General features: G+C 40.8%; 1 protein-coding gene across 1 annotated transcript in view; it reads left to right on the forward strand.

Moving 5' to 3' along the window:
* The first annotated feature begins 248 nt into the window (after positions 1 to 248).
* LOC138851075 (uncharacterized) overlaps positions 249 to 25,152 on the forward strand; it is a 45,893-nt gene continuing 20,989 nt past the window's right edge. The window contains 3 exon segments of the mRNA XM_070082088.1: positions 249 to 757; positions 759 to 1,297; positions 2,834 to 3,874. Coding sequence (XP_069938189.1) covers positions 249 to 757; positions 759 to 1,297; positions 2,834 to 3,874 — 2,089 coding nt within the window.

Raw genomic sequence — 25,152 nt, forward strand, 5'->3', positions numbered from 1 at the left:
TCATCATTTCCCCTCCCCCGCCACCTCTGTGTTCTTGCTCTCCCTCTGTGGGCACCTAGTTCCCTTGCAGTGCTCCCATTTCTTTGTATTTGACTGGCTCCTCCTCCTTACTTCCCCATTTCTACTTCCATCTCCACTACTACTACTACCACCACTACTACTACCACCAATACTGCTACTACTACCACTACCTCTTCCTGCCTATATATACCCGTCATGCTCTTCTTCTCGTCAGTGTGACTTTGTAAATGGTCCAAGTCGGACCGAAACGTCGTCGTAAGCTCCTCTCTTCTATGTGCGGGTTATCTGTGTATCTCTTTGCTTCTCTTCCACAAGATCTCTGTAACTTTCTCTCTACCATTGCTTCTGACACTGCTCGCCTGAATTCACAAATTCATTCCTCTAAACTACAGAATAAACTTCAACGCCTCATCTCAGCTAGCCCTTGGTCTAAATTCTCCCTCACTGACTGTGTTACTAACCTGTCTTCTGTCTCACTTTCTCAATATGAGCTTGAATGTCTTGGTTTTGGTCTTTCCTTTGCTACTTCACCTGCCCCTCGCGCTGGTATTGCCCTGATTAACATTTTTTATTCTTTTCGTCACTCTCGCTCCCGTAATCTTCCTGACTTATCCACCTTTCGTGGCGCTCTCCTTCCTGCTCTTGATAGTCTGTTTTCAAAGATCCACCACCATCCGCGCCGTTACCAACTTGCCCTTTCTTCTCTCAAATCCATACTCTCTTCTGACAAAGGTAATCCGGAAAGCTGATATCTTGCTCTCTGACTCACGTACCTACACTCCTCTCGTTTCCAACCCTCTTGATCGCTTCAAGAGAACTTTTAACAAGAAACTAAGTACTCTCTCCGACCTCTGTCCTAATGACTTTGACCTTGTTTAACGTTTTCGTGTCATCTGTCCCTTTCTGCCCTATTTCTATGGCCTTCCCAAAACCCATAAACCTGATATTCCCCTACGTCCTATCATATCCTCTAGAGATTCTGTCTCTTATTCTTTTGCTTCTTGGTTGGCCAAAACCCTCACTCCCTTTCTTGGTACTTTTTCTCCTGCCCACCTCCGTCACTCTCAAGGCTTCATTGAACGGGTTCGCTCTCTCCCGACCTGTAAGATGCTTAGTCTTGACGTTGAGTCCCTCTTCACCAATGTTCCTCTTGATGATGTCCTTGATTTTCTTAGAGAGAAGGCCCATGAAGGGTTTCTTCATCTCCCTATACCTACTGATGTCTTTCTTGATCTTATCCGCCTCTGTATGGACTCTAATTCCTTTTCCTTCCAAGGTAAATTTATTATTTTTTTTTTTTTATTATCACACTGGCCGATTCCCACCAAGGCAGGGTGGCCCGAAAAAGAAAAACTTTCACCATCATTCACTCCATCACTGTCTTGCCAGAAGGGTGCTTTACACTACAGTTTTTAAACTGCAACATTAACACCCCTCCTTCAGAGTGCAGGCACTGTACTTCCCATCTCCAGGACTCAAGTCCGGCCTGCCGGTTTCCCTGAATCCCTTCATAAATGTTACTTTGCTCACACTCCAACAGCACGTCAAGTATTAAAAACCATTTGTCTCCATTCACTCCTATCAAACACGCTCACGCATGCCTGCTGGAAGTCCAAGCCCCTCGCACACAAAACCTCCTTTACCCCCTCCCTCCAACCCTTCCTAGGCCGACCCCTACCCCGCCTTCCTTCCACTACAGACTGATACACTCTTGAAGTTATTCTGTTTCGCTCCATTCTCTCTACATGTCCGAACCACCTCAACAACCCTTCCTCAGCCCTCTGGACAACAGTTTTGGTAATCCCGCACCTCCTCCTAACTTCCAAACTACGAATTCTCTGCATTATATTCACACCACACATTGCCCTCAGACATGACATCTCCACTGCCTCCAGCCTTCTCCTCGCTGCAACATTCATCACCCATGCTTCACACCCATATAAGAGCGTTGGTAAAACTATACTCTCATACATTCCCCTCTTTGCCTCCAAGGACAAAGTTCTCTGTCTCCACAGACTACTAAGTGCACCACTCACTCTTTTTCCCTCATCAATTCTATGATTCACCTCATCTTTCATAGACCCATCCGCTGACACGTCCACTCCCAAATATCTGAATACGTTCACCTCCTCCATACTCTCTCCCTCCAATCTGATATTCAATCTTTCATCACCTAATCTTTTTGTTATCCTCATAACCTTACTCTTTCCTATATTCACCTTTAATTTTCTTCTTTTGCACACCCTACCAAATTCATCCACCAATCTCTGCAGCTTCTCTTCAGAATCTCCCAAGAGCACAGTGTCATCAGCAAAGAGCAGCTGTGACAACTCCCACCCTGTGTGTGATTCTTTATCTTTTAACTCCACGCCTCTTGCCAAGACCCTCGCATTTACTTCTCTTACAACCCCATCTATAAATATATTAAACAACCACGGTGACATCACACATCCTTGTCTAAGGCCTACTTTTACTGGGAAAAAATTTCCCTCTTTTCTACATACTCTAACTTGAGCCTCACTATCCTCGTAAAAACTCTTCACTGCTTTCAGTAACCTACCTCCTACACCATACACTTGCAACATCTGCCACATTGCCCCCCTATCCACCCTGTCATACGCCTTTTCCAAATCCATAAATGCCACAAAGACCTCTTTAGCCTTATCTAAATACTGTTCACTTATATGTTTCACTGTAAACACCTGGTCCACACACCCCCTACCTTTCCTAAAGCCTCCTTGTTCATCTGCTATCCTATTCTCCGTCTTACTCTTAATTCTTTCAATTATAACTCTACCATACACTTTACCAGGTAAATATTATTCTCAAACCTTCGGTGTGGCTATGGGCTCTCCTCTCTCTCCTGTCCTTGCTAATCTTTACATGGAATACTTCGAGACTGTTCTTCCTACAATCGATGTGCGACCTTCACTCTGGCTCCGCTATGTTGATGACATCTTTGCTCTGTGGCCTTATGGCTCTTGTCTCTTCCAACCATTTCTTGATGTTCTTAATAATTTTGCCCCTTCCATTAAGTTTAAAGCTGAATGGGAATTTAACTCCTTGCTTCCGTTTCTTGATGTTCATGTCCACCGCTCGGATACAGGTTTTGTCTTTTCCGTTTACCGCAAACCTATGCACAGTGGCATGTACATTCACTACTTTTCTTATCATGCTTCCTCTGTCAAGAAAGGTGTTCTTATCTCCCTCTTTCTCCGTGCTCTCCGTATATGTGATCTTCAGTTCCTTCAGTCCGAAATTTCCACTCTTCATAATTCATTTTCCCGTCTTGGGTATCCTTCCCATTTCCTTGACTCTGCCTTCTCACGTGCTAAACGTAGTTTCTTCTCTCCCAAACTCTCTACTCCTGGGAACTCTTCTGTCCTCTGCCTTCCCTACATTTCCGGTCTTTCTAATCTCAACAGTTCTCTCCGTCCCTTAGACATCAAACTTACTTTCCGCCAGACTAACACTCTTCACACTAATCTCGTTCATACTTCTCCTCCCTCTGCAGATGTTCCTGGTGTCTACTCTATTTCTTGTTCCTCCTGTCCTCTTCAATACTTTGGAGAAACTGGTCGATCTCTTTCTGACAGACTTAGGGAGCACAAAAATATTGTTAGGCTTGCCGACACTAACAAAGCTCTTTTCTGTCACGTCAGAGATCACAGCCATCCTACTGACTGGTCTTCTGCTAAAACTGTCTTCCCTACTTCCAACTTTAACAGTCGCCGTCTGGTTGAATCCTCCCTAATACACAATTTTCCTTGTAAGAGTCTTAGTCCTGACTTCGTCTCTGTAGATGCCTTCCTCTCCCACTACATTGTAAAATGCTCCAAACTTCAGAACACTCGTGACCTAACATGATTCCTCCTTTTTTCTTCTTCTCCCTCTTCCCTTTTCATCTTTCCTTTTTCTCCTTTGGGTTGTCTTTCTTCTGCCCTATGCATTTGTTCCTTCTTTATTTATTTATTTGTTTTCCTCCCCTCGGCGTTCTTGCTCTTACCCTCTGTGGGCACCTAGCTCCCTTGTAGTGCTCCTCTTTCTTAGTATTTGTCTGGCCCCTCCTACTCTTACTACCTCCCCACTATTACTTCCTTCCCTCCACTACTACCACCTCCTGCCTATATATACCCATCCTGCTCTCCTGTTCGTTAGTGTGACTTTGTAAATGGTCCAAGTCGGACCGAAACGTCGTCGTAAGCTCCTCTCTTCTATGTGCGGGTATCTGTGTATCGTTCCAGTCACGGTATTGTCCCTTTTTTTTGTTATTTTTTTTATTCCCGCTGGTAGATCATTTGTATTAATTAGAAACATCTTTGGGGCAAATACAGAACCTTGTGGCACCCCGCTTGTAACATTCCTCACGCAGACATTTTTTCCTCTTATAACTATCAAAGATACACACCGCTAAGTGTATATATATACATTGGAAGAACCTTCCTTCACAGAGTGAAAACTTGTACAAAGTTGTTTTTGTATTGAAATATAAACATTAATGCACAAAATAAAAATTTCAGTAATTTTAACACAATGCAACATAATACTTCACATTTACCAATACGAATGAAAATGCTCAGCGAACGAAACAAAAAGACATTTGCATTCACAATAATTCACAAATTAATTTGACATGAACTGTCCTTTTTTATAGGGTGGGGGGGGAGGGGGAAGGACGGGTGGGAAACATCATCTCTCACTCTATGCGGAAAAAAAGCTTTAGGGATGCGAAATATATTTTGTTTCTATTAGGCTTCTATTCAGAATAAAAGAGGCTTCATGAATTTACATGTATATTCAGCTGCCATTATAGTCCTACGTGAAAAGATATATACAAAAAGTTTACAAATATCAACCAGCATTTATTAGTCTCTTTTGTATCATTCTAAAAAATAAAAAAGTCTGCATTTCAAAATAATTTGTAAACGAATATGAGATCAGGTTAATTAATATTTTTAGGAATGTTAAAACACCGATAGGTGAACGTATGTCTCTCAGTGAATAAACACTGAGAAGTTATTTTAATTCCTATTTTAGTGAGAAAATTATTCATGACTAGCAGTGAACAGTTTACATGCAGCATTCATGACCCTCGTGCAGTAGATAGTCTTTAAACCAACTTAACCAACTAAACAGAAAATCGATATCGAGGTGTTTATTTTATTCATTGCAGAGACACTAATAATATTCCTTCACCCAAGTTTTAAAGATTACTTTAAAAGAGGCAGCCTTAATGACCCTTTGTGTTGTCCATAGTCTTTAAGCTGTATTGACCCAAATGGTATGTAGGATACAGGTCAGGATATCTATACTGTAGATGAATGGTTCAAAGAATGTGTCTAGTTTATCAAGGGTACCTATATTGTGTAGGCTGCACCACCATGTAGTGATGCTTCATTTTGTTTTTTAACTGGGGTATAGGCCAGTGAATGCTTAGCCAGTTAATGGGTCATCTTCTGAGTGACACTTGTCTGGGAACACTGCGCTGTTTCCTGGCGAATACATCAATATCACCACCGATAAACGATCTATAATATATATATATATATATATATATATATATATATATATATATATATATATATATATATATATATATATATATATATATACACACACACACACACACACACATACACACACACACACACACACACACACACACACACACATACACACACACACACACACACACACACACACACACATACACACATACACACACACACACACACACACACACACACACACACACACACACACACATATATATATATATATATATATATATATATATATATATATATATATATATAGGGAGGTACCACCTCTATAATTGGAATGGGGACCCTCATCCTCAGAGAAGACAATAAACGTACGTCAGGGAAAACTCAAGGTTCTCCCCGGAGCTGTTTGAATATTTTCTTCTCCTACCACCTCCTATATTTTATATTCTATAGGAAAATTTATTAACAGACAGAATACATTTACAGAAAACACAAACATGAATACAATGGTACAATATGTTAAAGATTATGGATTTCCTCCATCTCCTCCGAAGTCGGACGCGAGCCCAGATTGCAGCATGCATTTTCCCTCTGGATGGCCACGCTGAGGCACTGGAACATGAAAGTGGCTGCCCTTGGGTCCCTGGTGATGTCGATGAGTCTGGAACCCAATTCTTTAAGGAAACGTGTGGCATTTTTCCCCATGATCCCAAAGTCTCTGATCCCACTGGGACAAATTGATACTGTTGGCTTATGTCCCTGTACTTGCTGATCTTGTACTCCTCCCTGTGGTCGGCAGTTCCTCCCTGTCGCCCGACACTGTAACGGATATAGGTGTCAGCCAGTATGGACACACAAGTATAGCCTCATGCTAAGAGCTTGCCATTCTTCCAAGGATAGATGGTGATCCCGTCGGGGCGGTTTGCTGGGTTGTGGGTATTGTTGGCTGCTAGTGATCGGGGTTCCCTCTCGGCTGGGCATTCAGTTGTAGCAAGGGTTATCTTTATGATGTCATTGACCTCATTGTGTCTTGCATACCAGCCCTAGGTTTTGGAACAGTTAAAACCATGTAGACCACATTGGTCGGCTTGCGCTTCGCCGCAAATACACATATATTCCGTGTGAATTGGGGCAGTAAGGCGCAGAGCCACTGCAATACGGAGGGTCTTAGGGTCGAGGCGTTTTCCCATTGCAGATATGGGAATTGTTTGGAGGAAGTCTCCGGAGTGAGGTGCGCTCACAGCCTGGAGACGGGCAGTCTCCCTCTCTGATGTTACAGCCCTGAGGATGTTTTCAGTGATCGGGCCATCCCAGCTTGACTGTTTGTGAGCCAGTGCTGCACTAGGGTTTGGTGCTGTAGCAGCAAGAGTCTCTCATTTAGCGATTGCACTGGCATAGTTAGGGTCCTCTATTCCTGCTGAGTCACTGAGGTTATCAAGAAGAATTTGTCTTATTAACTCGTTTGATGCTATGGTAGAGCAATCTGGGAGGATCTGCATACTCCCAGCCCCCCAAGCCTGACCGGTAGTGAGGTTTGCAACCACTGTCCATCTTCCAGGGAAAGATTCAATATACTCTCTAGCATGGTCTTAAGGAGAGAGTCATATTCCTTGAGTTTCGGACTGCTGAAGGCTTGGGAGCATCTCAGAAAGTAGGTAAGTTTTCGGATTGACAGGCACCTGGTGAGTAGGTAGAAGGCATCATGTGTATCTGTCTTTCATCCTGCCTTCCATCGTCCGGAGGTCTGAGATTTTTTTTCTAGGATCAGATCGATGACATTGGACCCAAGAGGAGCACCAAGGAGAGTGTTATTGGCTGGATCAATGGCTCGTGCTCCTGGTAAAACAGCACTAATATTCTGGATCATCTGTGGATTGGTAGAAACTATTTCACATTTGGTGGGGTTTAAAGATAGGCGCAGGCTTTCTCCCATGTCTTTAATTTTTCTGATGTTCTCTAGGAGAGATTCTGTTGTGCCAGCTAGGGTACCATCATCCAGGAACCAGATAATGAGCTCACTGGAGAGTGCTTCTGTGACTTCCTTGATGACCTAACAGAATAGAAAGGGGGCAGGAGGGTTTCCCTGTTGCACACCCTCACACGAGTCATTTTCATGGTCCCCAAACAATAGTTTGGAAGTCACACTATAACACAATTCTATGAAGGGATAGAGGGAAGGGAAGTTTCTATAAATTGCTTGAAGAGCAGCATCCCTTCTGACTGAGTTGAAAGCGTTGGCAAAGTCCAATTTGATCAAGGCTTTTTCATCGGACATGTTGATATATACTCGTGCTGCATGGGCAGCTGCTTCACAGCCTTGTTGAACACCAGAACCGAGCTGAGTTGGTTTCAGCATTGCAGCAGCCTCTTGACTCACCCTTCTTATTGCAGCCTTGTCGACTAGGCGCCGAAGGTTGTTGCCCACTGCAATGGGCCTGATTCCTCCATCCTTTTTCCGGAGGGCCTCTGGGACGCTGCCAGCCAGGCACAGGTTGGAAAATTTGGTGAGCTCAGACAGCAGCCTCTCTGAAACATCACCAAGTGCTCGACTGAGCATATATTTGAAGTGTTTAGGCCTTAAACCGGTGAAACCTCCTGCTCAGCCCTGTGGAAATGACATAGCAGCTTTATACACATCAGCATCCTGTAAGGTTAGATGATCTTCGCCTGCTGCAATGTCAGGGAGGTCGATGATGGTACTGGGAGCCCTGGGTGGATGTTTGTCCATCAGGGCTTGCGCCGTACTGATGTCCTTAGGAGCGATGGTATCCTCACTGGTTATAAGCCTCAGAGCTTCTATTTTTTTGCTAATTTGGGCTCTGATTTTTGAGGCGTCGGGTGTCCTGTTGTTGGCATTTGCCCGGCGGGTATTTGTGGCCCTAGGGGGGAGACGGACGAGGTTGTCATCCCTTGGGAATGCATTTATTGCATTTATCTCTCTCTCTCTCTCTCTTTCTCTCTCTCTCTCTCTCTCTCTCTCTCTCTCTCTCTCTCTCTCTCTCTCTCTCTCTCTCTCTCTCTCTCTCTCTCTCTCTCTCTCTCTGTATATATATATATATATATATATATATATACATGTATATATCTATATATATATATACACATATATATATATATATATATATATATATATATATATATATATATATATATATATATATATATATATATATATATAGGACAAGCCACGGGGTGGGGAATCTTTAGCTCAAGTACTTTCACGCTTCTCAGTGCGACATCAGGAGCTGTGCAATGTTGCAAGGGAGCAACCAAAGCAGGGAGAGAGGTCTCAGAGTAACGCAGGTGTCACCGTCCATGGCTTGTCCTGCATGTAGTAGGTTGGTAGACAGCAACCACCCAGGGAAGTACTACCGTCCTGCCAGATGACTGTGAAACAAAAACCTGTAACTGTTTTGCATGATGGTAGGATTGCTGGTTTCTTTTTCTGTCTCATAAACACGCTAGATAACAGGGATATCTTGCTACTCCTACTTACACTTTGGTCACACTTCACAGACACGCACATGCATATATATATATACATACATCTGGGTTTTTCTCCTTTTTCTAAATAGCTCTTGTTCTTTTTTATTTCTTCTATTGTCCATGGGGAAGTGGAAAAGAATCTTTCCTCCGTAAGCCATGCGTGTCGTATGAGGCGACTAAAATGCCGGGAGCAATGGGCTATTAACCCCTTCTCCTGTATACATTTACTAAAAAAGAGAAGAAGAAAAACTTTATAAAACTGGGATGCTTAAATGTGCGTGGATGTAGTGCGGATGACAAGAAACAGATGATTGCTGATGTTATGAATGAAAAGAAGTTGGATGTCCTGGCTCTAAGCGAAACAAAGCTGAAGGGAGTAGGAGAGTTTCAGTGGGGGGAAATAAATGGGATTAAATCTGGAGTATCTGAGAGAGTTAGAGCAAAGGAAGGGGTAGCAGTAATGTTAAATGATCAGTTATGGAAGAAGAAAAGAGAATATGAATGTGTAAATTCAAGAATTATGTGGATTAAAGTAAAGGTTGGATGCGAGAAGTGGGTCATAATAAGCGTGTATGCACCTGGGGAAGAGAGGAATGCAGAGGAGAGAGAGAGATTTTGGGAGATGTTAAGTGAATGTATAGGAGCCTTTGAACCAAGTGAGAGAGTAATTGTGGTAGGGGACCTGAATGCTAAAGTTGGAGAAACTTTTAGAGAGGGTGTGGTAGGTAAGTTTGGGGTGCCAGGTGTAAATGATAATGGGAGCCCTTTGATTGAACTTTGTATAGAAAGGGGTTTAGTTATAGGTAATACATATTTTAAGAAAAAGAGGATAAATAAGTATACAAGATATGATGTAGGGCGAAATGACAGTAGTTTGTTGGATTATGTATTGGTAGATAAAAGACTGCTGAGTAGACTTCAGGATGTACATGTTTATAGAGGGGCCACAGATATATCAGATCACTTTCTAGTTGTAGCTACACTGAGAGTAAAAGGTAGATGGGATACAAGGAGAATAGAAGCATCAGGGAAGAGAGAGGTGAAGGTTTATAAACTAAAAGAGGAGGCAGTTAGGGTAAGATATAAACAGCTATTGGAGGATAGATGGGCAAATGAGAGCATAGGCAATGGGGTCGAAGAGGTATGGGGTAGGATTAAAAATGCAGTGTTAGAGTGTTCAGCAGAAGTTTGTGGTTACAGGAAAGTGGGTGCAGGAGGGAAGAGGAGCGATTGGTGGAATGATGATGTAAAGAGAGTAGTAAGGGAGAAAAAGTTAGCATATGAGAAGTTTTTACAAAGTAGAAGTGATGCAAGGAGGAAAGAGTATATGGAGAAAAAGAGAGAGGTTAAGAGAGTGGTGAAGCAATGTAAAAAGAGAGCAAATGAGAGAGTGGGTGAGATGTTATCAACAAATTTTGTTGAAAATAAGAAAAAGTTTTGGAGTGAGATTAACAAGTTAAGAAAGCCTAGAGAACAAATGGATTTGTCAGTTAAAAATAGGAGAGGAGAGTTATTAAATGGAGAGTTAGAGGTATTGGGAAGATGGAGGGAATATTTTGAGGAATTGTTAAATGTTGATGAAGATAGGGAAGCTGTGATTTCGTGTATAGGGCAAGGAGGAATAACATCTTGTAGGAGTGAGGAAGAGCCAGTTGTGAGTGTGGGGGAAGTTCGTGAGGCAGTAGGTAAAATGAAAGGGGGTAAGGCAGCCGGGATTGATGGGATAAAGATAGAAATGTTAAAAGCAGGTGGGGATATAGTTTTGGAGTGGTTGGTGCAATTATTTAATAAATGTATGGAAGAGGGTAAGGTACCTAGGGATTGGCAGAGAGCATGCATAGTTCCTTTGTATAAAGGCAAAGGGGATAAAAGAGAGTGCAAAAATTATAGGGGGATAAGTCTGTTGAGTGTACCTGGTAAAGTGTATGGTAGAGTTATAATTGAAAGAATTAAGAGTAAGACGGAGAATAGGATAGCAGATGAACAAGGAGGCTTTAGGAAAGGTATGGGGTGTGTGGACCAGGTGTTTACAGTGAAACATATAAGTGAACAGTATTTAGATAAGGCTAAAGAGGTCTTTGTGGCATTTATGGATTTGGAAAAGGCGAATGACAGGGTGGATAGGGGGGCAATGTGGCAGATGTTGCAAGTGTATGGTGTAGGAGGTAGGTTACTGAAAGCAGTGAAGAGTTTTTACGAGGATAGTGAGGCTCAAGTTAGAGTATGTAGGAAAGAGGGAAATTTTTTCCCAGTAAAAGTAGGCCTTAGACAAGGATGTGTGATGTCACCGTGGTTGTTTAATATATTTATAGATGGGGTTGTAAGAGAAGTAAATGCGAGGGTCTTGGCAAGAGGCGTGAAGTTAAAAGATAAAGAATCACACACAAAGTGGGAGTTGTCACAGCTGCTCTTTGCTGATGACACTGTGCTCTTGGGAGATTCTGAAGAGAAGTTGCAGAGATTGGTGGATGAATTTGGTAGGGTGTGCAAAAGAAGAAAATTAAAGGTGAATACAGGAAAGAGTAAGGTTATGAGGATAACAAAAAGATTAGGTGATGAAAGATTGAATATCAGATTGGAGGGAGAGAGTATGGAGGAGGTGAACATATTCAGATATTTGGGAGTGGACGTGTCAGCGGATGGGTCTATGAAAGATGAGGTGAATCATAGAATTGATGAGGGAAAAAGAGTGAGTGGTGCACTTAGGAGTCTGTGGAGACAAAGAACTTTGTCCTTGGAGGCAAAGAGGGGAATGTATGAGAGTATAGTTTTACCAACGCTCTTATATGGGTGTGAAGCGTGGGTGATGAATGTTGCAGCGAGGAGAAGGCTGGAGGCAGTGGAGATGTCATGTCTGAGGGCAATGTGTGGTGTGAATATAATGCAGAGAATTCGTAGTTTGGAAGTTAGGAGGAGGTGCGGGATTACCAAAACTGTTGTCCAGAGGGCTGAGGAAGGGTTGTTGAGGTGGTTCGGACATGTAGAGAGAATGGAGCGAAACAGAATGACTTCAAGAGTGTATCAGTCTGTAGTGGAAGGAAGGCGGGGTAGGGGTCGGCCTAGGAAAGGTTGGAGGGAGGGGGTAAAGGAGGTTTTGTGTGCGAGGGGCTTGGACTTCCAGCAGGCATGCATGAGCGTGTTTGATAGGAGTGAATGGAGACAAATGGTTTTTAATACTTGACGTGCTGTCGGAGTGTGAGCAAAGTAACATTTATGAAGGGATTCAGGGAAACCGGCAGGCCGGACTTGAGTCCTGGAGATGGGAAGTACAGTGCCTGCACTCTGAAGGAGGGGTGTTAATGTTGCAGTTTAAAAACTAGTGTAAAACACCCTTCTGGCAAGACAGTGATGGAGTGAATGATGGTGAAAGTTTTTCTTTTTCGGGCCACCCTGCCTTGGTGGGAATCGGCCAGTGTGATAATAAAACTTAGTCTCATAATATATGAACAATATTATGATCTTTAAGCTCTTTTGTGCCAAGAGTCTTGAGATTAAGTTTAAGATTATATACATTTATGGAGAGGATTCCTCTCATCCTCGGATCCACACACCTTATCATGGATGCTTCCCGTTATCGGCTTCCTGCTAATGTTTATCTATATCATACATCTTTTGTTTCTCCTGTCTGTTGTCTAATATTTCTCCTCCATTCGCTATTTCTCCCCTTTTCTTTCTTTCTGAGTCCCCGTGTTACACAAGTAGGAACCTTTACTGTTTACATATAGTGTTTTCTCCTCCCTCCCTCCCGCCCTCTCTCTCTCTCTCTCTCTCTCTCTCTCTCTCTCTCTCTCTCTCTCTCTCTCTCTCTCTTTATTTATTTATTTATTTTTTACACAGGGTTTGACAGGTTAGGTTAAGGATCCGTAACTTTATTGGCAAGCTAAGAGCTGTTACCTACATCAGCTCATTGGAAAGCCTTTTCATTGTTATGAAACATACAAGTAGGGAACAGGATGAAGTTGGAGCCATCTGTGGGCCAGCATTTTCATTGGATCAACTGACTTTATCTCGTTAACATCATAATGCTGTACGATTTTCTCTCTCTCTCTCTCTCTCTCTCTCTCTCTCTCTCTCTCTCTCTCTCTCTCTCTCTCTCTCTCTCTCTAGTATTAATAGTAATGGTAGTTGTGGCAGATATTCTTTTTAAATACCATTTTAAATATCTTCCTTCTTTTTAAATGTCGCCCTTCTATTTAAATATCGCCCTTCATTTTAAATATATTCTTTTTATATAAATATCTTCTTTCTCTGTAAATATCTTCTGGGGTTTTCGGTGTAACATGGTAAATTTCCTAACTCAGCTCAAGAAATCGTAATGACACGATTGCAAACGCGTCGGTGTGGAGTTGTACGACTCACTCCCCGCGGGTTCAATCCCCGCCCGTACCGTGGTTTGTTAATTTCTTAAAGTAGGTGTTCAAGCCAGCAGTGTGGTCGAAGGTAATTTGGAACTAGGATAGAGAAGACCTCTACTATACTATCCCTGCTTGAACTATCTAGACAGTAATAACAGAGTTAGCAAGAATGTTATTAGCTGCTCTAAGCAGACAGTAGTCTATTGGGGTTAATTAGAGTCTAAGTTTGTCATGGTCTTCCTACTACCCACAAAAACCAAACTTACCCCACAAGATTACCACCATCACAACTACAACAACAACAGCCACAACTTCTCCCTGCCAAACACAACACCACCACCACCACCACCATAACAACCACCACCACGACTTCTCCCTGCCAAACACACCATCACCACCACCACCACCATAACAACCACCATCACGACTTCTCCCTGCCAAACACACCAACACCACCACCACCACCACCACCATAACAACCACCACCACGACTTCTCCCTGCCAAACACACCAACACCACCACCACCACCACCACCACCACCACCACCACCACCATAACAACCACCACCACGACTTCTCCCTGCCAAACACACCAACACCACCTAATCCACCACCACCACCACCCGACCATACCACCCACACCTCTACAACGACCACCCCTCGTGAATCTCAGAATATGAGAGCCTCAAAAAATTTGTAAGTGAATTACTAAGAGGATATTGGTGAAGAATCCTTTCATCCAGGAGATCCGCGAGGCTACCTAAATACTTCATGACTCTACCTGTCTTCAGAGTGCAAAGAATTTTAACATTTTTTCATTTCCTTTTTTGAAGTTCATTATTGAATCACGGGAGAATAGACACGGAGATTGGGAGGGAAGCAGGTGAATAATGGTGAAACCAGGAGCAATAATCGAAAGAAGAAAGGGGGAAAGAATAAAGGGATGAGAAACAAAGGAAAGTGAGAGACAACGTAAGGGTGGAAGGAGAGTGAGAGAGAGAGAGAGAGACAAAAGTATATTTACACCCAGAGTTTTGCTGTTCTTGGAAATTCCTCGCTGAGGATATTCCTGTTTCAGTTGGTCGAGTTTTGACGCAAGAATATTTATTTGTTGGTAAACTAATCACTGGATGTATACAGTGAGAGGTGTATTTATCTCACTGTATAAACACCGAGAAATGTATTTCCCCTCATTGTATATACACTGGGAGCAGTGAGCCTTAACGCTCACGTATGATGTAAATCTTTGTATAAATATAAGAACCATGTGTCCCTCGTAATCACCTTATATTACTGAACAACGAGGCACGTTTGGTATATATATATATATATATATATATATATATATATATATATATATATATATATATATATATATATATATATATATATATATATAAATATATATATATATATATATATATATATATGTCGTGCAGAATAGGCAGAACTTGCGATCTTGGCTTAAATAGCAACGCTCATCTTGCCATATAGGACAAGTGAAAATTTGTGTATGCAATAATTTCGCCAAAATCATTCTGAACCTAACGAAAAAAATATATTTCACTGTGTTTGTTTAGTAAGTATTAAATTATTGTAAATAAATCTGAAATATATTTAGTTGGGTTAGGCTAAAATAAATTGTTCTTGTTATAATAAGGTTAGGTAAGTTTTCTAAGATTCTTTTGGAGCAAAATTAAAAATTTTTACATTAACATTATTGAAAAAATATATCTTTAAACGTATAAGAGAAAATTTTAGAAAGGACTTAATTTTAAATGAGTTCTTGCTAATTGGCCAGTTTTCCATATTCGGCACGACATATATATATATATATATATATATATATATATATATATATATATATATATATATATATATATATATATATATACATTATCATCATCAAAGGCTCTTATTAGCATTAAAATGATTAGTATTATGGTAAAATAATATGAAAGAATTATTAGTAATTTCCTCAAGTTTAGAGATTACAGAAGCGTCATAAATCAACCGTTGGCGACGAGTTAAAGCCCAATAAAAATTGAAATATCCAAAGTTTGTGAAACAAATGGTCCAAATGCGATATACAAAGAGAAAGAGAGAGAGAGAGAGAGAGAGAGAGAGAGAGAGAGGGAGAGAGAGAGGGAGGGAGAGAGAGAGAGAGAGAGAGAGAGAGAGAGAGAGAGAGAGAGAGAGAGAGAGAGAGAGAGAGAGAGAGAGAGAGAGAGAGAGAGAGAGAGAGAGAGAGAGAGAGAGAGAGAGAGAGAGAGAGAGAGAGAGGGAGACAGATGAATCCATGATCAGTAGTGAAGTAGCACTGGACATGCTGGTGCCTTAAAACAGAGTATGGCACCAGCTATTCTTGGAAAAACTTCAAGAACTTGGAGTCTCTGTCTATGTGTTAAATCTCCTTTGTGACTACCTTCAAGAGATATCTCTCAGTGGAGCAGAGTTTACATGCCACTAACTCTGTGTCATTGTTCCACAAGGAACTGTGCAGCATGATTTATTGTTATGCCATATGTACATCAGTGATCTCCTTCACCTCATCCCAGAATCACATGCCTCTGCTCATGACTGTACTCTACCATTTATTTATGCAAGAGAGATGTCTGCTGCTCTTAGGCAAATCAGTCACTAGCTTACATCAATATCAACTCAAGAGAAAATAATGACAGGTTACATTTGCTTCTGAAGAAACACAAATGATGATGGTCTATAGACAACATGATTTTAATGATGTGGTAATACTGAATAAAAGAGTGTTGGAACTCGGGAATGAAGAGGTTAGCCTTGGAGTGAATTTGGTGAGGCAGCCAAGAAGTTAACAGCTCTACGGCTGCTTGACAACCTCTGCTTGACAGCAGAGGTTGCAAAAGTCCGAAGGAGGCACAAGTACGCTCTCACTTTATGCTTCACTTTCTGGGACTGCCTGTCCCACATCTCATCTGCGACTTCTGGACAAAATAGAGAACCGTGGAAGACATGTATCATCTAGACGCAGTTTCGCTGGATCTGTCATCTCAGCAGAGTCTTCAACATAGATGAGATGTGAGTAGCCTTAGTGTTATGTTTCAAGAAAATTTTATCCAGGTACCACACCTGGCACCAATTTGCTAACTGCGAGATTAAATCTTTTATTCCACAAGATGGGCAGAAATCGGTACCCACACTCTGGCTGTGTCATTCTCGAGATCATCACTTCATCTGCGATCACCTCTTCCTAGAATGGCTAGTGTTCGGAATATCTTCGTACAGCACTGAAGTATTAATGAAACACCATCAACTGACCAAATTAAATTTTCGATCCATCCTCGCCACTCCATCATCCTGTTCCCTGTTTCTGTCCCATAAATATAATGATTTTATTATTTATATGCTGAATATAGAGGTGTTAATAAATCACTTCTGATTGTGAGAAACACTGAAATGGCCTCATTTCAGCATTCATAAATTACCAACAGCACAGCTGTATTTTAAATCTGACTTTCAGCTTTGTGGATTGTTGAACTTTCACTATTGAAAGATATATATTCGTTACCGGAAGAAATTATAGTATTTTTTTCCTGCTATGTAATGTGAAAGCTGCTTCAAGGCAACGTATATTCATAGCCACTCGATAGATAATGTTAGGGAAGGTTTTTAAATAAGGTGAGGTAGGTAAGAACTCTTTGCTTGTGAAATAAGGAATTGTATCTTAACCTACCACTGCATTAAAGAGAGAGAGAGAGAGAGAGAGAGAGAGAGAGAGAGAGAGAGAGAGAGAGAGAGAGAGAGAGAGAGAGAGAGAGAGAGAGAGAGAGAGAGCAACAGAAAAACAAATAATGTTTATTTTTTTTAAGTTTTTATTTTTTTTTTTTTTTGATGGTTTATCCCCATTTAATGTTAAACACCTCAATAGAGAACAAAAGAAAGACAATACCGTGAGTGAAACAAAACACAAATAGCCCGCACAAAGGAGAGAGAAAAATTTTTGACGATGTTTCGGTCGGACTTGGACCATCACAGGTCACAAGTCACAAGTTACAATCAAGAGAATTTTTGAAAATTTTCTCCTGGATGTGTAAGTCCTTCAAGATCTTAAGGAATTAGACATGTCGAAGTTCAAGATGGCGTCTCGCTAACTATTTAACGATGAAGGTTCTTCTTAGTGTTAAGTGCCATTAAGAAGACATCAGAGAACGTGTCAAGACGGAGAGAAAGAGAGAGAGAGAGAATCCTTTGCACTATTAACTCCTAAGGGAAACTGAGTTTAGCGAATTTCACGAACTCAAATACCTCTCTCTCTCTCTCTCTCTCTCTCTCTCTCTCTCTCTCTCTAGACCCTATGGGCGCTAAACCTGGAATGAGAGACAGTCAGGTTCTATTCAAGAAGAGGAAGATTTGCTTCGCCTCCTTGTAACCTTGGTTCAAGAACTCGTTGCTGGCAACAGAACACCTTAGAGAGAGAGAAAAAAAATAAATAGAATCATTACTAGAGATGTAACAAGCTCTCAAAACCAAATGAGCTTAGAATGGAAATTACACACCCAAATTATTCGCAGGAACATGTATACAGTAAGCTCTTTCATTGAGCTCCTGTATACAGTGTGATTTTAGGGGTGGGGGAGAGGAAATGTGATTGAGAGAGTACAGTAGAGCCTCTGTATTCGGAATTAATTGGTTCCTGAGAGTGTTCCGAATACTGAATTTTCTGAAAATTAGATCAACATATTTTCCATAGGAGATAATGCAAATTTAATTAATTCGTTCCAGATCCCGAAAGTTGGTTGCTCTTACAACTTTCCTTTAAGGATTTTGTGTTTTCACTGTTCTTATTCGGGGCCATGATCACTAATTTTCAATAACGAAATAAAGATAACACAAAGTTATACCAAAAAAAAAAAATAACAATTGAATCACAAGAGTTCAAAAGCATGAGTCGTTCCGAACACAGTGACATTTGTGAATATCGGGATTTTTTTCCGAATGCTGGATTTTACGAATAAAGGTGCACCCGAATACAGAGGTTCTAATGTGCATCCAAAACTGGATATCTCTTACTGTGCATGCTGTACATCGCTCTGTTCAATTTTTGATGAACGTTTTTAATCGCATTTCCAAAAAAATAATCGCGCAATTCAGAGGAGCTTTATAAGAGAGTTTACTGAAGATCTCCTCCCCCCCCTCCGAAAAAAAAGCTGAACTGTTGATAAATTTAATAAGCTTAACGATCTTGGAAGATAGAAGAGTTCTGGACGACGTGGAAGAAAGGTATTCGAATAAACATTGGACAAAGTGATGGACTTTGAAATGGGAGGACAAGGAACAAGGAACAAGGAACAAGGAACAAGGAACAAGGAACAAGGACAAAGGAAATCATACATCCATGCAGCCTTACGGATGCAATGGATTTTTTTTTCCACCCTTGAAGTTCAAGAGTTATTGAATTTTCACAGACAAGGCCAGGAGCTGGGAATCAACCCCCGCAAGGACAACTAGGTGAGAGTGCTCACTTAAATATCACATATTTCCCGTTAACTTCCAACCTAAGAATGCATTAAGAGTTTTTCGTGCTGTCATACCTTGTTAAGCAGCAAAATTAATGAAGTTTGAAGAGAGCATAAACACAGTCCCTCACTTTCAGTCTCTCTCTCTCTCCCTCTCTCTCTCTCTCTCTAGCATTTACCTCCTTTGTTCCCTATTTGACTCATTCTTCACTTTTTCCGTAGTTTTACTTCATAACTCCTCATCTTTCTGCCTTGTTACCTCATCTTTCCCCTCCCTTCATTTTCTACCTAATTCCTACTCTCGCGAACCTTCTCGGGCCCACTTTCCACCCTCTCAATATTGCAAAGAGAACTTCCATCCCATTTCTCCTCTGACAAGGACTGGTCCAGCGAGGACCAAGGTCCTGCGCTTCATCCAGTAATTTCATACACTCCTTTGTCCACTATCTTGGCATGCAAATGTAGCACACAAGCTCTTCTCTCTCTCTCTCTCTCTCTCTCTCTCTCTCTCTCTCTCTCTCTCTCTCTTTCTTTCTTTCATTCTCGCTTTCATTCTACAGCAAAGAGAATTCAACCAGCTTCTTTCCTGCCTTCGGCTCTTTCCAGAGAAATCATTGGGATGCACTTCCAAGTACTCTGAAGAAGCTACCCGGCATTACGATCTCTCCTTTGGGAACTAAGAACTCCAATACCGGTTTGCGATGGCCAGCTTATATTCTTCTCAAGAATCAGTGGGCACAGTTGCTACCCTTGATAAGACCAGGTAGTGTTAATACCCGGTATATACCAAGATGGTGCCGCCCGGACCAGGTAGTGTTAATACCCGGTATATACCAAGATGGTGCCGCCCGGAAACACCTCCACACAATGCTAAGAATGAGATTAAATTTCTTCTCCTTTAATTGAGATTTTTTCTCAAAGTGAGAAGCACAGATTCTTGGAATTCATTGAATTATACACACACACACACACACACACGCACACACACACGCACACACACACACACACACACACACACACACACACACACACACACACACACACTCACACACACACACACACACACACACACACACACACACATTATATATATATATATATATATATATATATATATATATATATATATATATATATATATATATATATATATATATATATATTCAAATGAATATGTAAAACTGGTCAATTAGCAAGAACTCATTTAAAATTAAGTCCTTTCTGAAATTTTCTCTTATACGTTTAAAGATATATTTTTTTCATTAATGTTAATGTAAAATTTTTTAATTTTGCACCAAAAGAATCTTAGAAAACTTACCTAACCTTATTATAACAAGAACAATTTATTTTAGCCTAAGCAACTAAATATATTTTAAATACGTATACAATAATTTAGTACTAAACAAACACAATCAAATATATTATTTTTCGTTAGGTTCAGAATGATTTTAAGCGAAATTATTGCATACACAAATTTTCACTTGTCCTATATGGCAAGATGAGCGTTGCTATTTAAGCCAAGATCGCAAGTTCTGCCTATTCGGCACGACATATATATATATATATATATATATATATATATATATATATATATATATATATATATATATATATATATATATATATATATATATATATATATATATATATATATATACTGTTTTCTACACCCCAGAAGAGACAGTAGGCACAGTTGGTGCTGCTGATATATTATTATTATTATTATTATAATCAAGGGGGAAGCGCTAAACCCGGAGGATTATACAGCGCCTGGGGGGGGGGATGTGGAAGGCATTCAGGCTTAATTCGGGGAACTGGAGCACAGATCCAATTCCCTAAATCAAGAGCCCCTCACCAACATCAAGGAACCTTCCTTGAGGGGCTGCTGATATAGAAAAGTGGTGTCTGTAAAATCTTCAGCAGTGAACGTCAGCGACATCTTTGAACCAGATATCCAACTTTGAGCAGGATAGACTTTTCTCCGTTGTAACTACATCTTTCCAACCTCTTCTATTGATTCTTTTGCTTCAAGACCCTGATCACCCTGGTCACAATAACAGCCCCAACCATTATTGGAGAATCCTGAACTTTCTTTTGTAATTTTTTTATATTCAGGTACCAGTTGTGACTTTGTCTTTAAACTTAGATTAAATGTAACACACCGTTCTTTTCGCCGTCAGTCACTGTCTGGTATGCGTCACATAGATCGTGCTGATAAAGCAGAAAGATAGCTTATTACAATATTAGAAGCTACTATCTACTAAAATAACTTAAAAGATCTATTACTGGTATCCTGTTATGAATATAGTTTTACTCCAATTTATTGGTGTATGGAAATGACTCTTTCTCAACACTACATAGAAACGCATCAGCAGAGCGCTGAGATATCATTGCTTTGAGTAAGGATATTATAGTGTCGATTTCTGATAGCAGAAATAGCTTTCTCTGGATATGTTTTGAAGTGAAGCTAACACTTATAAAAAGGTGATGTTACATGTAATTCGGTATATGTATAAATTCATGGCCAGAAGGGAAAAAAAAAGTTGTACTCGATGTAGTATCTCGTCCAGCTAAACTGTCTGAAAAATGACGCTCATTTGTATGACAAGATAAAATCAACAAATAAAAACAGAGACAATTGTAATTAGCGACTTTTATGCCCCTTATATACAACGGAAGAAACTATCAAGGAACCACAAAAACCAACAGACTTGTCAACATGATTAAAGATATTTTTTCTAGCACAATACACTGGATCGTCTTCTGCCCACACACTGTGATCTTATCCAATACACTGGATCTCCCTCTACCTAAGGAGCAGTGACATCATTAGATTAAAATACAAAGTGAGAGACGTAAAATAATAACTTAAAACTAGAGTGCAGTAAACTTTGATAAGATGGGCCAAGATAAAGTACGATAACTTGGACCAAATTTCTCCCTACAGTATAGAGGAAATGTGGCGCAAATTTAATGCGAAAATTCTAAATATCGAAAGGAATACAATATCAAAAAAGATAAAACATGAAGAAAAAAAAATGGATTGCAAAACTACCTGAAATCATAGCCAAAAAAAAAAAAATTATGCATGAAAGAAACTTAAAATAATTGATAACCTCAAAAAAAGACATTCTAGCAAAAGACATGAAATGGTAAACGGGAAATTAAAATAAGAATTGTATATTTTTTTTTTACACAAGGTTAAGGATCCCTAGTTTTATTGACAGCTATATTACAGGTTAAGGATTCCTAACTTTATTGGCAAGCTAAGAGCTGTTACCTACATCAGCTCATTTGAAAGCATTTTTATTGTTATGAGACATACAAGTAGGGAACAGGATGAAGTTGGAGCCATCTGTGGGCCAGCATTTTCATTTGATCAACTGACTTTATCTCGTTGACATCATTATGCTGTACAAATGTGTTCCATACTCGAGTCATCCTGGGTATATGTGATCTCAGATGGAGTGATGTTCTGGAGAAGGGTACAGCCAGAGTGAAGTTGCTGCTTTCTGCCCGTCTTGTGGCATAAAAGCTTGTTTCACGCTGTCCTCGAAGTGGATCCAATTGTGGTACTTTGACAATATTGGCCTTGTACATAACAGTAAGGCCACCCACATCCCTCCTGTGTTGAAGGCTCTACTGAAATGACAGATCTATCCAGGATGGGTCTAGGAGAGAGATGAGACGTCTTGCTCTGTTCTCTACTCTGTCAAGCAGTCACAGATGAGAGGGGGGGCAGGCAAACCAAGAAAGTGGAGCATACTCAAGGTGTGAGCGTACTTGTGCCTCGTACAGAATCTTACAACCCCTACTGTCCAGCAGATGCGAGATACGGCGAAGTGCTGTAAGCTTCCTGGCTGCCTTGTTTGCAAGATTTACAACATGGTTCTTCATGTTCAGTTTGGAGTCAAATTTCACCCCAAGGATATCAACTTCTTCTCCAGGTGCCAACATCCTCCCATTCACCCTTACTACTGCACCAGCATTGCCATCATGGTGCCTAGAGACGATCATCATTTGCGTTTTCTCAGGTGCAAATGTTACTTGCCATCTATTTCCCCAAGCTGATATAGCTCTTAGCTGGTGACTGATGTAGCTTAGAGCAGCTGGTATTTCTTCTCTTTGATACGTTAATGTCAATGTACAGTCGTCTGCATATGCATGTGATTCTGGGATGAAATGAAGAAGGTCGTTGAAGTAGACATTCCATAACAATGGTCCCAGCACGCTTCCTTGTGGAACACTTGCCCCAATAGGATGTCTTGTTGGTTCCGTTCCACTGTGAACTACCCTTAGAGATTTCCCATGAATGTAATCACTGAGGAAACAGCGTAGAGCCTGCAATTCCCAGTGCTTGAAGTTTTGCTAAGAGGCCCTGGTGCCACACCCAGTCGAAAGCACCAACAATGTCCACACAGCTGACTTGGGTTCATCCAGTGACTGGTGCCACTTAGTGGAGAGGTTTAACAACGTATCAGCAGCAGAGTAACCTTTCCTGAAGCCATATTGGCGGTCACAAAGTAGTGAGTGGTAGTCAAAAAGCTTTGTCATTTGTCTTGAGATTATTGTCTCAAGGATCTTACCAGTGATTGACAGGAGTGACACTGGTCTGTAGCTGCTGATTTCTGCTCTGCTCTCCTTTTTGTGAACAGGGACTACATTTGCCTCTTTCCACAGAGAGGGCCATTTACACTGTACTAGGCAGTGCTGAAAGATGCGAGTTAAAGGTGCTGCTAGCTGGTCTGCACATCTTCTCAGCAATCTTGGGCTCAACTTGTCTGGGCCCACAGCCTTTTCTTGGTCAAGCGATTTAAGTAGGAAATGCACCTCCTCCTGCCTTATTGTCACCACTGACAGTTTTGACACAGTTCTTGCAGCTAGCCAAGGCAGATAACCATAGGTAGACCAAAATAATTCTTTGATTACGTCTGGGGTGAGAAAAAAGAGGAAAGCAAAAATAGGAGGATCGTTAACTAGCTATAATGGAATCGAACCTAATTTCCTCCCAGTCCTCCCAGGCGCTGTATTACCCATACAGTTTAGCGCTAACTTCCCCTCCATGAATGTAATGTAATGATGTAATCGCTTTGTCTGTCTGTCTGTTTCTCTCTCTGTCTGTCTTTCTGTCTGTCTGTCTGTCTGTCTGTCTGTCTCTCTCTCTCTCTCTCTCTCTCTCTCTCTCTCTCTCTCTCTCTCTCTCTCTCACTCACTCTCTCTCTCTCTTTCTTTCTCTCTCTCTCTCTCTTTTACACAGGGTTTGACAAGGTTAGGGTAAGGATTCCCAACTTTATTGACAAGCTAAGACCTGTTACTCTCTCTCTCTCTCTCTCTCTCTCTCTCTCTCTTTCTCTGACGTGGCTCAACAGACAACAAAGTGATATACATAATCCCAAGATTCACTGATATAGTCGTGTGAAGATTCACTTTCTACAGCACCAGCGATATAAAAACCTAAGAAAAATTATCATACATATGCAGAGATACATATATTTACCCCCCCCCTCACACAGTTTTAAATAACATATCGTATCATCCCTCCTCCTCAAAAAAAAAGAAAAGATAACCAGGAGCTATCTCCGAGACTATTTTTTAAACGTTTGCAGCCACCCTGCAAAAAAAAAAACAACAACAGAGATATCTTGCCATTACGGACCTGCTCAAAATTACTTAATTGCATCGTTTAAACCCGCAAATTCCCTAACCCTTTAATTTTGAGGCGTTTTGCATAGAAGGGAGAGGTAGTGGCGCAGCTCTGCCCTAAATTCCCATTCGTAGTGAACCCTTAGCTTTCATACACAGTTCCCCTCTTTACTACCCCTTAAATCTCATACACTACCCAGTAACTTTCATACAGGGCTCCATAACTCTAATACAGTTTGCCCGTAAGTCTCATTTATGACCCAGTAATTCTCACTGTCCGTAATTTTAATATATTGCTTCTAACTCACGTATACTGTCCTGTAACAGTCACATTAAATAACATAACTCTCAGATATGTTCACTTAACTCTAATGTACCGTTCTTAACTGGGATATAATGTCCTTTAACTCACATACTGGATCTCTTCAGTGTCATATACGGGATTCATAACTCAAATACACGGGTCTGTTAACTCGCACGCACTCAAGCCTCTTAATTAACTAGCATACACTGTCCCTTATTGACTCACGTACATGAAATTTCCAATTCATAAACATGGGCTTTCAGGCTCATGCACACGGGGTCTTAACTCTCATATGGGGCTCTCATTTCATGTGAACGACCCTCTTAATTTGACTGACGTACATG

Source organism: Cherax quadricarinatus, chromosome 1 (assembly GCF_038502225.1).
Source record: "Cherax quadricarinatus isolate ZL_2023a chromosome 1, ASM3850222v1, whole genome shotgun sequence".
In the NCBI taxonomy this organism is placed as follows: domain Eukaryota; kingdom Metazoa; phylum Arthropoda; class Malacostraca; order Decapoda; family Parastacidae; genus Cherax; species Cherax quadricarinatus.